The sequence below is a fragment of the Protomyctophum parallelum genome (assembly GCF_964188405.1).
Source record: "Protomyctophum parallelum genome assembly, chromosome: 15".
Taxonomy (NCBI): Eukaryota; Metazoa; Chordata; class Actinopteri; order Myctophiformes; family Myctophidae; genus Protomyctophum; species Protomyctophum parallelum.
In genome coordinates, this window is record NC_139710.1 from 19,664,503 (window position 1) to 19,680,861 (window position 16,359).

At 40.4% G+C, this 16,359-nt stretch overlaps 2 protein-coding genes across 2 annotated transcripts; both read left to right on the plus strand.

Annotated features, from left to right (window-relative positions):
* Positions 1–306: 306 nt before the first annotated feature.
* Positions 307–6,708, plus strand: plpp5 (phospholipid phosphatase 5). Its single transcript, XM_083785004.1, has 8 exons — positions 307–443; positions 912–1,045; positions 1,276–1,384; positions 2,605–2,695; positions 2,834–2,897; positions 3,012–3,136; positions 3,842–4,012; positions 4,249–6,708. The coding sequence occupies exons 2-8, from the start codon at positions 975–977 to the stop codon at positions 4,416–4,418; spliced, it is 801 nt and encodes a 266-aa protein (XP_083641130.1). The 5' UTR covers positions 307–443; positions 912–974; the 3' UTR covers positions 4,419–6,708.
* Positions 6,709–7,500: 792 nt separating this feature from the next.
* Positions 7,501–13,925, plus strand: cdc45 (CDC45 cell division cycle 45 homolog). Its single transcript, XM_083783184.1, has 18 exons — positions 7,501–7,663; positions 7,763–7,822; positions 8,032–8,124; positions 8,322–8,459; positions 9,668–9,814; positions 10,024–10,082; positions 10,173–10,221; positions 10,341–10,402; positions 10,567–10,617; positions 10,891–11,010; positions 11,156–11,287; positions 11,549–11,647; positions 11,776–11,937; positions 12,161–12,299; positions 12,402–12,485; positions 12,587–12,705; positions 12,870–12,946; positions 13,530–13,925. The coding sequence occupies exons 1-18, from the start codon at positions 7,613–7,615 to the stop codon at positions 13,592–13,594; spliced, it is 1,707 nt and encodes a 568-aa protein (XP_083639310.1). The 5' UTR covers positions 7,501–7,612; the 3' UTR covers positions 13,595–13,925.
* Positions 13,926–16,359: the final 2,434 nt, after the last annotated feature.

Genomic DNA, 16,359 nt, shown 5'->3' on the forward strand with positions numbered 1-16,359 from the left:
TGGCATGGGTGGACAAGAAGCGATTTGTAGCATTCATTGCTATGGTCTTAAGTTAACTCTTAAGTTAATTAGACTGCTGTTGAAATATATGTGTGATATATTAAATATTAGAGTGTGATAAGTCTGAAATAATTGACACTGTCTGGTGGATATAACAAATATTTAAGGTATTATTATTATTATTGTTATTATTATTGTGTATGCTCTTATTGTGGAAATCTTTAACCAGAAGTGGCTCGGCTGTTTGAAGTGCTTTCACGGACTTGCTTCGGCTTGCTCCGTGGCATCATCCCACTGTTCTGTGACTGTATGTCCTGTCCTCTTCAAACACGGTAGTATAGTTGCAGGAATGCTACAAATGGAGTGATTGATGTGTAGGCCTGATCCACGTTATCATCACCAATATGTGACTACGTGGAGGCAGATAAAGGACATTATTTAAGGTTAGTAATAAATAACGTACATGCCATACGCATAGGGGATGCTTAAATACAGTCCCAGACCAGATGTCTAGCAAGCTTGACAGATGTTGCTAAAGACAGTAGCATAGCTGACTTGAGTTTGAGATGCTTTTGTTTTAGTAACTAACGTACCCGGTAATTGAATACGTTAAATAAGGCGAGGCCTATCATGCTTGATGTGTTTTTGCTGGCAGGCCAGAAATTACATTGTTTCACTTTATGCATCTAAGTCGCTAATAGCGACTTTAGATGCATAAAGTGAAACAATGCGACTCGCTATTATATACTCGCTATGGTGTCACTGTGTGTATGAGCAGGTGCTTTGCTTAATGCAGAGATGACAGCATGCTGTGGTCTAGGTGTGTCAGGTATTATGTTGTTCTAGTAAGGTGAAGGTGCAGCACAGAAGCACATGTAGGCTAATGTATTTTTCTTAACCACACCTTTTAGGAAGGGGTTCTCTAGAATGAAGAACATGTTGGCTGTTGACTGAAGTGCACTTTAAGAAATAAAATGAAGAGGAAGCTCCTACGTGGGTTCCTCTCTGAGGTATCCATCCGAATGGTGCTTTTGATTGTGTTCCTGTGAGTATGCCTTTTGTTAGATGTTTATGTTCTAATGATTCCGTTATTAAAAATGGATTGTGTTGTTCCATTTGTAGTAACAAATGGTCTGTGTGTGTGTGTGTGTGTGTGTGTGTGTGTGTGTGTGTGTGTGTGTGTGTGTGTGTGTGTGTGTGTGTGTGTGTGTGTGTGTGTGTGTGTGTGTGTGTGTGTGTGTGTGTGCGTACTGTATGTATGTATGTGTAACACAGTGTAACAGAGCAGCTTCCTCCATTCAACCGTGAAATCCAGGCAGAGGAGGTGTGGTTGTATAAGTTCCATCGTGTGGAAAGGGACCATGTACCTACCTCTCTTATGTTTGTGAGTATTATACACTTGTGAGGTTTCTTGATATAAATATCCTCCTGCTGGTTTCTCTTGTAAAACATGAAAAGTCTATGAACATTTATTGGTGCAAATGTAACGCCTGGGATGCAAACAAAGGTCTCCCGTGTAGAAGGCTCAAATCTTGTCCACTAGACGAAGGGGGACGAAAGGGACTTTCATATAGCCTGGGGGAGATATTCTGCTTTTATAGGTCATCAGACTGAGGCTGTGAGCCACTCTGCTACACAAACACAAACAAGCCATTTATTGAGATAGGTTTGAGTGGGTTCATCTGTCCTCTCTTCCAGTTCTCTTTTTGAGAGGCGATTGCCCCTCCTATGTCCAGCTTTTGGTGCGTGTAACCCAAATTTAAACCACAAACATTAAATGTCATTGACAATTTTTATGTTTGTTTAAACACAAACATTGCATGACACAAACATTGATGACAAAGAAAGACTGAGCGCCCCTCATTCACACGGGGGTGTGATTTTTAAAATACATGGGCAAGAATGTAATGGGTATTGTAATTTTGTTGGTATATATTCCTTTTGTGTACTTGATTGGTTTATTTTTTAACTGTTTTTAAGTGTTACGTATTTTTAGTAAAATCTCCTGTGGACAGGTGGTGAAAATTAGCAATTGTGTGAACACACTGTAAGCAATACATCTGCTGGTTGTACAATTATGCAATGTGATTGTGATGTCCATATACAAAAAAAGAAAAGTGATTATTTGTGTGAACTGCAAATCACACTTCATGAGTTTTAGAGAAAGAAACCTGAAAAATTAGTCTGCACACTAATCACCAATAAACCTTTATCGTGGCATCCATATTGACAAATAGTAGGGTAATCCTAGGGCTGCACAATACAGTATATTGTTTCAGCTTCGTCATTTTATGTACAAATGTGCAATAGTGAGATTGCTAAGGATGCAATGTAATTAAGGCAAATTTAACCTGTATTGTACTGTATACCTGTATGAGTAGTGAGAAATAAACCTTCTTGATTCTTCTTTTCTATTGATTGACGGCTGGTTAAAGTTCACCATTGTTGAACTCTATTGATGGCTAGAAGACTATTTTTCAGGTATTCTCTCAAAACCTCATCACTGGATGTGATTTGTAGTTGACACAATCCCTTTTTCAGCTGATATATTTTAAAAGATAACTCTCTAACTTAATGTTTATTTTCTATTTGTCTTTGCACCAGAGTGTGGCGTGTTTCACCCCTCTGATAGTAATCATGATGTTCACCCTCCTGAAGAGGGTCGAGAGAGGAGACCTCAAGGAAGCATCCCTAGGTAAGGATCATCAATGGTTTACGGAAATTGTATTAAACTGGAAATAAAGGCACCATTAAGGCATACAGTAAGAAGGGAAGGATGACCACGAGTCTGAGATTGATAAAGTTGTATTCTCGGTCTTCCTCTCACCTACAGCTGTGACTCTGACTCTGGTTTTGAATGGTGTTTTCACCAACGCCATCAAGCTGGTCGTTGGCAGGTGAGTTCATTCTGGAGCATGCATGTGTGTAATCTATAAATCTACTATGTAAGCAGTTGTCTTGCACCAGCGCACCACAAAATTCAGTATCATGATGGAATGTCCCTGTCCCAGGCCACGACCAGACTTCTTTTACCGATGTTTCCCAGACGGTCAGATGAACCTGGAGATGCACTGCAGCGGTGACCCAGATGTCGTCATGGAAGGAAGGAAGAGTTTCCCCAGTGGACACTCCTCCTGTAAGAGAGTTCCCTGTCCCTGTTCGCATATTAACAGTCACAAAGGAAACGATATGGTATTTAGTGTGTGTTTTTGTTTTTAAAGGGCATAGAGTAGCCTAATAGTTTCAAATGCAAATACGGTGCACGGTGGCACAGTTGGTAGTGCTGTCGCCTCACAGCTAGAAGGTCCTGGGTTCGATTCCCGCTGGGGACGCTGTGGGCACTGGCGGCGTGTTCCCTCCTCCGCGTCATCAGTGCCCATACCCGAGGCGGGGGTTGGCGATAGGGCCTTTCTGTGTGGAGTTTGCATGTTTTTCCCGTGTCCCCTAGGATAGATACCCTCACAAAAACATGCCGTAATCCTGGTCTCTAAAACTACCTCCCCCTGGCCAGCCGGGGCGCCTGATGGAGGGGAAAGGAACTGGTCGGAATAACGTGTCCCTTCCACGCGCTACGTCCGGCCGGGGAAATTCCCCTCTGTCAGGTGAAAAGAAGCAGCATGGACTCCTCATGCATAGAAGGAGGCATGAGGTCAGTCCGCTGCCCCCCCAGGTTGGCAGAGGAAGTGTAGTGCCCAGGATTACATTAGATAATTGGCACTGGGTGAAAAGAAAAACTGGGTTACAAAATTGTGGGATAAAAACTTTAATAAAAAAAATAAAAATAAATGCAAATAAGTATTTTCAGTGCTTCTCATGGGTCTCATTCTGTCTCTTTCCCCAGTTGCCTTTGCTGGGTTGGGTTTCACAGCGCTGTATGTGGGAGGTAAACTGCGGTGCTTCAGTCCAGGGGGCCAAGGCAGGGCATGGCGGCTGTGTGTCTTCCTCACCCCGATACTAATCGCATCCATGATAGCCCTCTCCAGAACCTGTGACTACAAGCACCACTGGCAAGGTGTGAGCCTAAACATTTAAAATAATGTATTGTAAAAAAGGGTAGTGCAATAAATAAAAATATGATATTAGTCTTAAATATTCTAATCATAGCATATGATGCATATTACACATGCATGAAATAAAAAGAGGTCTAGGTCCATCTTCCAGCTAGGCACAAAGAATAAAACCAGGTAATGTCCCCATGCTCAGATGAATAATGATATGATTGTTCTGTTCTCTCTCTCCTCCATGCAGATGTTTTGGTAGGATCTCTGCTGGGATTTGCATTCGCTTGGTTGTGTTACAGACAGCACTATCCACCGCTACAGGACCCCGACTGCAACAGGCCTCTACGTCATAGAGAGACAGTACCCGCTGCACAGGAACGCAAATTGGCCAACTCCAATTACATCTTGCCCCTGTAGAAAGCACTGTAACTGGACAACGTTGCCGTTTTTGTGAAATTTGTAATAGGCCAATTTTCCCACACACTTACTGTACAGAACTTCAGATATACACAACTGCTAATCAGCTCAACAAAACACTAGACAAATAGCCCACTGCCTTTTGTGTTCTTACTAACTTCTTGTATAACAGTTCCTTAACCAAAGGCACTGCTTGAGAGTTTCTCCAAGTTTTATCTGTTCTTGAAGACCAGGGTAGAAATTGTAGATCTGATGTCTTGATGTTTCTTTTCCTTTTCATCTTGAAATGATTGATTGAGATGAGTTTTTCTGCAGACTACCGTATTCTAAATACAATCCCGTCTTTGTTTGCCCTTGCAATTGCATCATATAGAAAACATCTTGGGCACTTGCCACTCCTGTCTAGTGCTTTAAATATCTGTCTTCCTAAGCACATGAATGTCACCATATTTCCATTAACAGATTTTGGAATATCACTTTTTGCAAAGCCTTCAGTGTTTGGTTTTTACACCAACATCAACTAGGCTGCAAATTGGGTAATACTGTAAAGTGGTAGTCTCAGGCTTTGGCCTGGTTCTGTTACTGCGACCTAGATCCTTCTCCTTACCTATTCAAGCCCTTTTGAAGTGCTGACTATTAGCACTTTTCCACTGTATTGTACCAGCTGCATAATATCAGGTGGTTGGGGGTAAGACATCATCCAGTAGGCAGGAGTAGATTGATAGGAGCTGAAATGGAATCAGACCCTTCTGTTGAAACTGTGTGGGGTTGGTCTGACTTTAAAGGCCTAACCCCTCCTGGTATGTGGTGCTAACTTTCCACTGTTTCTGCTGCTGAGGTTTTATATCCTGTTCGTAGAAAAAAATATATTCTCAGCACTTACAGGGGAGGGTTCATTGTTTCTGCTATTTATGTCTCGGGATGTTTGTGTGCTGTTTCTTACTGTCAACAGATTGATGGACAGACAAGCCACAGATCAGATGATAGTTTGGTTTGTTGTTCTTTGTTTCCCTTTTTGTCCGGGTCTTTCTTTTTTCCGGATGGTCTTACACAGGAACTTAAAAAAGCAGCCATTGTATTGATCCACATGAAGCCTTTGGATCAAAGCACTTTGTTCATTGCTGTGAATTGAGCAGAAGCAATCGGATCACATAATTTTAGACCAAATGGTTTGGCAGAAACAACAGACTACTTTGTGCCTTTGTTTATTGCATTGCGCAGTGGTCCTCTGTTAACCAATTGACCATATTTACACTGATCATGGTGGGGAATATTTTCTTGATTTTTTTTACACTTTTACAGTATGTTCTAGAAATTACTTGGGTCTGTATCTTAGCTCATGATTGTTTTGCTATTGATGTGAAGCGTTGCCATTTCAATATGTCTAGGTTATGTTTAAAATTTGACATGCTGCCTTTTATCATTTACCTCAAATGTTTTTCAGTTCTTTCTCTAGATTTAAATGTGTATTTGATGGGTACAAAATGTTTCCAGTTAAGGGGATAAAGCCACAACTTATAACCAAGTGAGCGGCAGTTGGGAAACTGAATTAGAAACAATATTTTACTGATCATTGAGACCAATATTTTATGTCAGTTTCCTTTTGTAGATCTTATTTGTGGGATAATGCACAAGTCATTAAAAGTGCTATATTTAATTTATTTGCGTTTTGGGCATAACGGAATTAGCTTGATTTTGATTATTTATGTGTACAAACAATATTTCACAATTGTGGGTAGATGCTATACCCCACTGCTCTGAGTAAATACTGTAAATGATGTCATCATGCATGCTCCACTGGTAAAGTATACTATACTCTTATTAGGTCATCATGCCTGACCTTGGTATCTACAGGCCCTAAAGCAACTCCTTATTTCTCTGGTGTGATTTTATTTTTTTCTATATATCTTTCTTTCAGATGAAGGTAGGGTTTCTAAGATCCCAAATGAATCATGATTTCTTTCAGATTTGCTACTGTGGTCAGGGATTTTTAAAATTTTAAGCTAGTGCGTTGTCATGCTGATTACCATAGCTTAATTGTTGGACACTTATGCCTGATTTTTACATGGTTGCTCCCCGTGTCACGCACCAAAATAAATCGACAAGTTCACAGTGTTTTGCACTGCAACACGTGAGCTTGTAGATCGTCTATTTTGGGTGTGCAACAGCAGCGTGCAACTAACTAAAACAACCTTAGCCTAAACACCTGCTCCTGTGGACACAGTATCCTGATTGTACATGTGATGCTTTTCATGAAACTTGTTGTTTCTAAATAAACTTCTCAAATCTTTGCATAGTCAGTTTGCTTATTATGAACCCTAATATGGCTTATCATGATCATATAGCATGTGGTATATGAAATAGTTTTTTGTTTAAAAAGCTAATCTTATAAAACAATATAGGCCTACCAGGTTTCCTGCTCATTCACCGAACTGTAATCATGTTTGCCCTGTAGACCTTTTGCTATAATTTCGAATTGAATTGTATAGAGGAAATCTTCATACAATTAAATATTAATCTTCAGAAGTATAGAATATAAAGAGGTCTGCAAGGCAATACCCAAGTGTACGAAAATGCATTGCAGCTTAATTTAATTAATTAAACGCTAATAACTTCTGGCTGATATCAACTTAATTATGTTCATTTGGGGAGCAAAGTTGCCTGCCAGGCAGACTGGCAGAGCCACTATAGTGGTTCTCAAAGGGCTTCAGGGGTCCTTCTTGAAGGGGTTCCAGGGGCGGGGGCCGGGGCCCCCATCAAAAGGACTTAATGCAGCATCACAATAAGTTTAACCACTTTTATTTTACCCTATTTTCTAAATATGCATATTCAGAAATAGCTGATCTAAGCTCATGGCACAAGCTGAGCTTGTAGATCAGCTCTTTTGGAAAAATCTTGGAAACGTATGTAAACTGATTCTGGATCGGTTTGAGTGGAGGCTGAACAACCCGGTCTTCGGGGGTTGTCTTTACAACAAGTAGCCAATCAGACGCTATCTGTACTTGCCCCACCAGCTCTGATTGGTTGGATGTGACGTATGGTTTTGGCGGCACATTTCTAACAAGGAAGAAAGACAGCAAAGGCTCTGACAACACTGTTATTATTTAGCGAAATATTTTTCGCTCTATGGTGTTTTATGTTTTTTTCCACCGTCTTGAAGTCTTTTAAATATACATTATCACATTGCGGATATAATGTTTGTTACGGACATAAGAAAGGAGTTTTACGATGTTGTCGCCAACCAGGTGCGAGTTATTGTTTATGCTAAGTTAGCTAATGCAAGTTATTTAGAAATGCGTATAATACACTGACAAAGTACGTTTCTTTCCCCTGAAACATTACAGAGAGTCGCCCTTCTGGTTTCATCAGACATCGATGCTCTTTGTGCCTGTAAAATACTGCAGGTAAAGTATAGAGTTAAATTATTCATCTTGTACACTTGTTTACAGTAGGCCTACTATCTATCTAGTGGTGGGTTGGAGCTCTGATGATTGTTGTTAACTTGTTAATAAACTGCCACAATGTAGCTGTCTTGTCTTGGAGATTTTAAATGTATTCATTGTCAGTAAAAAAAGAAATCTGTATTAAACTGACCTTGTTTACTCTTCGTTAGGCACTTTTCCACTGTGACCAGATCCAATACACGCTGGTACCAGTTACAGGCTGGCAAGACTTGGGCACTGCTTTTCTTGAACACAAGGAGCAGGTAATTGGTGTTTTGTGAACAAAACAGCGAATGGACTTTAGTAAAAATAACTAATGTAATGTGGCTGATGATCAGAAAGAGCTGTTGATTGTTCAATCTCACTGAAAATTATTTTTGCAATGCATACTTGTTTGTTTATGGCTGCACCTCATCAATGTATACTTAGTTTGTAAACCTGACTTATTTTGTTTTTGTAGTTTCGTTTTTTTGTTCTGATCAACTGTGGGGCCAACGTTGACCTCCTGGAGACACTCTTGCCAGATGAAGACTCCATCTTCTTCATTTGTGACACCCATCGGCCTGTGGATGTGGTCAATGTCTACAATGACAATCAGGTGGGATAGCAAAGTTATTTTTTCTTTTGCATTTCTATAGCGCTTTTCTACAAAGCAATGTACAGTGTGTGCTACATTCAACCATTCAGAATAAGATAATGTAACGCACATCCTCCGGTCTTGGTGCTGAGCCAAACTGTTAAACAGATAACATAGACAAAAGTAGGGGCTCGCAATTCACTTTGTATGCTCCAGACAATTTTTATTCACGAACACAGCAGGCAGGAAATACGTATAGACCAGTATAGGTCTTTCTCAAGTATCCATTCACAGACACAACAATGTTGGAGGTAACATGCAAGGCAGGCACCAACCCGCTCATGTGATGAGTGTCTTTCTCAAGGACACCAACACCAATCTTAGAACCCATCGTCAAAAAAATAAGAAAAAACAGCGCCCTCTTTTCCTTGAATTTGACGGAGTCAACAGTCTGTCTCGACTCGAGAGACTACTTCAACACTAAGCCAGTGCCAAGTAGAGAGCCAGCTGCTCTACAGTACCTCCCAACTAATTTTCTTCTATCGATTTCTGAAAACCTTCAAATTCTTATTCATAAATAAAACAAACATATATTATGTTGCTAGATGTATAGCAATAACTAATTTGTAGTTGGCACAAGGTATCAATGCGAATAATTGAGAAGCTTTTTAAAAACAATATACATATTTTAAATATCAATCGACCTTCATGAAAAAACATTATTCTTTTTAATAATCGACTAAATCGATTAGTAGTATTCTATACTTGGTCCTACAACAGTGTTGTCGATTTCCCCCAAAAAATCTCTTTCTCTTCTACTAAAGAGCCACTGCTGTACATCTTTTTCTTTTTTTTCTATAACACATTTCAAACAAACTAATACTTATCAAAGTGCTTTACAATTTAGAACCAATTATGAAAGGGTGTAAATTAAAGTTAAAGTATGGTAAAGTTAAAAAAATATGCCCAACCATATCATTTTTCAGTATTAAATGAAATTGAGACGGATTGCATTTTATCCTGGTTGTGTTGATTCCTTGTATTGACCTCCTGAGTAGATATTACCATTTCTTCCCTCCTTTGTCTTGTGTTCTAGTACACTTATGTCCTGTTATCACAAAACCGATCTTACTGTGTCGTGTTAAGCCTCACAAAAAGCCTTGGAATCCCATGTCAGCAGGTATGGTATGTTAACATGTACAAATCTATCTTGTCTTTCCTTCCCACAGATCAAGCTTCTGATCAAACAGGATGATGACCTGGGTGTGCCCTCCTACGATGACATCTTCCGCGATGAAGATGAAGAGGGAGATGACTCTGGGAATGAAAGTGACGAGAGCACAGAGCCTTCTGGGAAGCGCAGGAGATTTGAAGACGTGCGTGTTAATAGTTTTTGAGGGGCACACGTTTTCATTCGTGTGTATGAGAACGGAATGTGACGATTTGATTGGCTGATGTATGATCTGATTTGATTGGCTGATGTTCACACGAGTGATTTTTATATTCATACTCGCAAAACACTGATCTGCTGTAAGTACAGTGATGCTAACTAGCGGCTGTATCATTTGCCATCATGTCATTTTAGGGAGCAGTGGAAAGGAGGATTGAACGGCAGCGGGCGAAGAGAGAATGGGAGGCACGCAGGTAATATATATTCTCTTAGGAGGAGGAGGTAACAAATGTTCATAAAGCACAGTGCAGACGTTAATGTTAACTTCCGTGCTCATTTCACAGACGTGAGATCTTGTTTGACTATGAACAGTATGAATACCATGGTACCTCTGTGAGTATATATTAATTTATTTTTGTTCACCCTTTCTATTAGCTTTATTATAGGCTAATGTCTCTAAGAAACCCAATTGTTTAAAATCTATTTGTTTTTAAATGCATTCCTCTTGTCAGGCTGCAATGGTGATATTTGAGCTGGCCTGGGTGTTGACTAAAGATACCAAGGATATGCTGTGGTAAGCTATTGCTGTATTGTATTTGTGGCTTTAAAAGAAGCATTAAAATATCTGAACTGTATACATGTGAGACATTGCCTTAATTGTGCACTATTATGATTGTTTTTATAATTTTGATGCACAGCAGTGTGGAATCTGAGACAAATTGTTTTGGTGTTTTGCAGGTGGGCTATCATTGGCCTGGCAGACCAGTGGGTTCATGATAAAATCACAAAGTAAGTAATATGCCAAGTATAATAATGTTTACCATTTCCAAATGTAGTTATATACATAAACAAATTATACTAACTTCTCTGTCATCTTATTGTAGCAATATCATTTTCACATTTTATATTTTGGAGGAATGCAGTCACACACTTGCTATGCTAAATAAATCTTGTTATAAAGCTACCAATGTTTTGACGAAAGTTGTGAATTGCAATATACATAGCGCATGATTTTATCTGGACACCCATGTCAACATGCTGTCTGTCCCTCATCTATGTCAGCATGAAGTATGTGACAGACATCGCCACCCTGCAGCGTCACGTCTCCCGTCACAACCACAGGAACGAGGACGAGGAGAACTCCCTCTCCATCGACTGCATGAGGATCTCTTTTGAATACGAGTATCCTGGATACACTAGCATGACATAACATTTTACCCTGGTCCAACACTTCACTGTTCACATGTTGTAACAATCATTGGTGCCCATTATGTGGTTGCGTCCTCTCCCCCTCTCTTGGTGTTTTTCTTTAACTGTGGCATCCCAGTCTTCGTCTGACGCTCTACCAGCACTGGTCTCTTTATGAGAGTATTTATAACTCTAGCTACACGTCCTGCAACTTCAAACTGTGGTCTCTGACTGGACAGAAGAAACTCCAGGAGTTCCTAGCAGACATGGGGTGAGTCCTAGGATTCATCTAAAAGGATAGGTATTGTATGGAGCCAGACTGCATAAACACTGACAGTATTTCAGTCATCAGCAGGTTGTATTGATTTGATGCGATAAGGATTCAATGTTTATGGAGCAGGAGTTAAGCATTGCCTTCTCTGCCACGGAACCTGAATTAAATAATAGAAATAACCTGACCTGCTGAATTGGATGTTGGGACAATATGCTGTGTTTCTCACTAGCACTTGAATGTTTTGTTATCTCTTCTCAGTTTGCCATTGAAGCAGGTCCGTCAGAAATTCAACTCCATGGACATGTCAATCAAAGAGAACTTGAGGGATGTTATAGAGGAGTCTTCTAATAAATTTGGGTATGGTCATAGATACATTTACAAAAGAAATGACAGTCAAACTGCTTTTTAAATAATACATTTACAGTATTTACTTCTAAGTGAAGGTTGTTGCAATTCCCATTGTATGTGTCACACCCACGCAACAGTATGAAGGACATCCGTATCCAGACGTTTGGTGTTCACTTTGGCTTTAAGAACCGTTTCCTGGCCAGTGATGTTGTGCATGCTGCCACTGCCTTGCTTGAGAACACAGAGAAAGATGAGTGCGCCAGCGACAACTTCATAAAGGCTCTCGACTGCCTTTCCAGGTATCTTTCACAGGAATTCGAGTCACACAACCTTTTCCCCTATTAGTGTTTATTAGTGAGGGTGATTGTACTGCTTGTCACAAAAAATGCATAAAACATGTTTTGCAGGAGGGAAGAGAAATTGACTAAAATTGTGTAAATTCGATTTTCACATAGTGTAGTATCAGCAAAATATGATTATTTATCTGAAGTCAAACTTTTTTCTCCCTGTCTCGCCATGCAGGAGTAACCTGGAGCGGTTACACTTGGGCATTAACATGGCCAAAAAGAAGCTGATGGCCATCCAACAGACGTTGGCCAGTTGCATTTGTACCAATCTCATCGTGTCCCAGGGACCATTCCTCTACTGCTACCTCATGGAGGTCAGTGCATGTCTGTGTTACAATTGTATGTGTATCCTGTGACTTACTGCCTTATACACACTCTGCAAACTCTTAATCCTTTCCTCCATTATATACATATAGGGCACCCCAGATGTGAAGTTGTTTTCCAAACCCATGGCCTTAACTCTGCTCAGCAAGTACCTCCTGTCAGCTTTTGTCCGTTCTGTGAGTTTCCCGAGGCGCATCGCCATCCAAACACTGAGAGGAAGTTGCTCTGCTTGTGAGCGCAGTTGTTAAATTCTTAATTTCTTCCTCTCCTCAATCAGACGAGGAACAAGCGCTGTAGGCTGCTGCCCCTGATCATGGCTGCTCCCTTGGATGTGGAAAAGGGCACGGTCATCATCCTGGGCATCCCTCCAGAGTCTGAGACCTCTGACAAGAAGAAGTAAGGCTCCTCTGAGTTGAGCTGCATGACTTCTCTCTCTCTCTCTCTCTACATATATATGTTATATATATATATATATATATATATATATATATTTTTTTTTTTTAATTATGTGCATCTATTTTATATGCATTTGATGACTGAAGTGTTTCCCTTTTTACTAGTTTCTTTGGCCGGGCGTTTGAGAAAGCTGCGGAGAGCACCAGCTCCAGAACACTCCATGACCACTTTGATACATCCGGTATGTTTCAAGCAAAGTCTCAAACTGATAGCTGTCATAATGTTGCTTTGATTCATTGATTCATTAACTGAATACTTTATTAATAACAGGTTTGATTGAGTGAGTCCTGGGGGGATCTTTCCAATGTGCTCCATTGATTTTCTTCACATTGGCCTCTAGATGGCAGCCCTTAATTGCATTCATTTAAACTTCAGACCTCTGAAACAATCACTACTGAGTATTCATGTGATAACTGTCACAGTGTATAATTAAGTGCTGTTGTAAAATTTGTAGCTGTCAGTTTTTCTATTGATGGCTATGATTTCAATTCTAAACATTTAAAATGTACATTGGACATGCAGTACTTCCTCGATGAGGCCTCGATGTGGATTCATATTGAATGTTGATATATAACAGATTTCCCCCAGACTGCCTATCGATATTCAAGTGATTCAGATGAATAGTAGTATACTGTATGTATTTGTAATAAACCTCTCCCAATGATGTCTTATTACAGTAACTTATGGTAAGGCCGACATGCCACTGATATGACGGGTAATTTTAGTCATACACTTCTGTTCTGACCCATTTTCTTGCTCTTCAGTAATTGAACTGAAGACTGAGGACAGGACCAAGTTTCTGGATGCAATGATCACCCTCTTGTCATGAGCATTCGTCACGCTCAGTGGGCACAAGGGCAGGCCGCTGGAAGCGCTGCTGAATTGTACCTTACAACACAATGACATCTGGCCAGGAAACATCAGGAGTGTGATTGCGATCACCCTTAGTGCCAAATGAGGTAGAAGTCACCATTATTCAGTATCTGATCCTGATAATTGGACTATATTCTGTATCAGTGCGTGGTTTACTTTTTATGAAATGTGTCAATATATCCTTTATCATGCGTGTGGTATTTTTATTTGTCATCAGATTTATGTGTATATTGTACAGTGATGTGTAAATGTAGTGTTTTAAATGTTTACTTTTGCTTTTAAAATGCTTGTGATGCCTTTTTTCTTTTCTGTGCAAGTGATGTTTGACAAATACCCTTTTACATGTTTAATAAATCATTTTAACAGCACATTGAATTGCTTTTATTATCTTTATCATATTATGGATATTGTTAGGTGAACGTGAGAACACAACCCAAATCACCTCTGGTAATGGTAGGTATGAATTGGATCACAAATCGCCATTACACTTGAAAAATGCTTACTATTTACAGTGTCATAAATTGATGCAAGTTATCAAACAGCTTAAGTTGCATTACAATTCACCTTTAGCAAAGCCCCGCCCTCTCCCACTTGGACACTTTCCAACCAGGCTCATTCATTCAAATGTAAATATGGATTTTACACATTAAATACTGGTTCATTTTTGGAACCAGACCTTTAAAATCTCTTCCAAATCTGTCAACAAGGCCTGCCGTATGCACTGGAAAAATATGTGTGACATTTCTTTTTTTTAAAACAATGTTTTATCGTATAGAAAAACTTGGTGGAGAGGTTAGTCTAAACCATGTTATGCTTATCTGTGATTGGACCATAGCAGTTTAGGGAGGGGCTTAGCAAGGGCCTTTCTAGGCCTCACCTCTCCCTGTGTTTTAGGATCCAAGATGGCCGCAGCACCAGGAGGGGGTGGCCTTACTGGGCTGCGTTCACAAATTCAAGACACCTGTCTTGCGTTTGTCTTGTGTCTGTTTAATGGCCACTCCAATGCATTTCCAATGTAACCCATGGTTTGACCAAACATTTTGTTTGATGGGGGAGGGGGGCAGAATACATCCATCAAAGCTGTGTCTGACACAAGGCAAGTGTCTTGAATGCAGCCCAGTAAGGTCATATGTCGACCCCGCCCGCTCACCTCTGCCCCACCCGCTCCTGGTGCTGTGGCCATCTTGGATCCTAAAACACAGGGAGAGAGGTGGGGCTGAGAAAGGCCTAGCTAGGCTCAGATGTCTACAGTTTGATGAGTATAACATCTTCCTACAAGCTCACACAACAGATATAGAGCAAAGGTGAGGCCAGTGACCTTGGCCCACACAGGGAAATATAGGCCAGGCTTCCTGGTGGTGATTTGGTCAGGGTCCATTGCATGACTTGGAAGGGTGGGGTCCAGTCTCCTCTCAGTGGGGCAATTAAGCTCCTTATCACTCTTGGATCAGGATTTGGTCATGAACCTCGTAGCAGAGGGTGTTTGGGTTGTTCACAGGAAAGGCTGGACTTTGTCCCCAACAGTGCCAGAAGCTGCATCGTGCAGAAGCAGCAAGCTAATTGGGATGTGTGTTATTGTCACCAGTGAGGCGGTGCGTGCGTCAAACATCATGTAATTGCTTTGTGTATGAATGTGTGTGACTCCACACTTCCCCTGGGTAGACTATTTGGAAGCAGCTCACATTGCAGGATTGTAATATTTATAAACAGGACGGTCTTAGCCATACTGTATAAGAAACGGCACCATGTTAGTTAGGATATGGAGCACTTAGCATCAGATCTACCAAATGACTATGTGTGCATAATGCACAGTGTGTGTATCAATTACAGCAAGACTGCTTATTTACTCAACATCATTACCACAGGATGACCATCATCAGATTACTCTCTCTAACACACACAGGAACTCATGCTGTGACAGGCTGGATCATCAATTCTAAAGAACATCTGAGGTATCTACTGGCAATACTGACCATCTATTCTAAAGAACATCTGAGGTATCTACTGGCAATACTGAATTACTTTGACTGCCGTCACATTCATATTACAACCCTATAACTCCTGGGATCTGCTTTCTAGTATGCCTTTTAACTATCCAAGCCCTACTCGCACTTGTCTTCATTTGGGACTGAATTCAGGTGGTTACAGGTAACCACCTAAAAAGTTGAAAGAAACCCCACAAAGATCATTTATCAAAAACATTTATTTAATAATGTTTTAGCCCTCCTATTTCAGTTGATTATCCTGTTATGAGTTCTCTCTTCTGATTGGATGAAGTTGGTATCTCAACCTTACTAGAGGGAAGGAGAGGGTAAAAACAGTGAAAACAACCATTGCTTTTGCGTCTTATTATAGGCTGCTAATTAGCATAATACAGGCATAGAATAATAAAACGGGATGCGTCAATATTAATAAAAAAAAGAGATTGTTGCGTTTGTGTACCCCTGCTCTATAGCAATGATTGCTATCATAATTAGTGCTATTTTACACTTATTTTAACGGGAAGACCTCTGCACACTCAACTTATTATAATGACAACATGGTGCGTCGGCGACAAAGCAGCTGACTGCAGAGGGAGTGAGACCCGAAGACCCGCACACTGTCACTTGCTGGTTCAAGAGCTTTTCATTTAATGTCAAATGCAACGTTTCTGTCTTTCGACTTTCCTCAGGCATCTGACCCTAACCTAACCTAACCCATGCCTGAGGAAGGTCGAAAGAC

Bases quoted from the DNA above. Each gene is read 5' to 3' on its own strand.
- plpp5 (XM_083785004.1), top strand. From the start codon at position 975: ATGAAGAGGAAGCTCCTACGTGGGTTCCTCTCTGAGGTATCCATCCGA. The intron at 1,046-1,275 runs GTGAGTATGCCT...TGTGTAACACAG, and splicing joins GTGCTTTTGATTGTGTTCCT to TGTAACAGAGCAGCTTCCTC. The intron at 4,013-4,248 runs GTGTGAGCCTAA...TCCTCCATGCAG, and splicing joins CTACAAGCACCACTGGCAAG to ATGTTTTGGTAGGATCTCTG.
- cdc45 (XM_083783184.1), top strand. From the start codon at position 7,613: ATGTTTGTTACGGACATAAGAAAGGAGTTTTACGATGTTGTCGCCAAC. The intron at 7,823-8,031 runs GTAAAGTATAGA...ACTCTTCGTTAG, and splicing joins GTGCCTGTAAAATACTGCAG to GCACTTTTCCACTGTGACCA. The intron at 8,125-8,321 runs GTAATTGGTGTT...TTGTTTTTGTAG, and splicing joins TTCTTGAACACAAGGAGCAG to TTTCGTTTTTTTGTTCTGAT.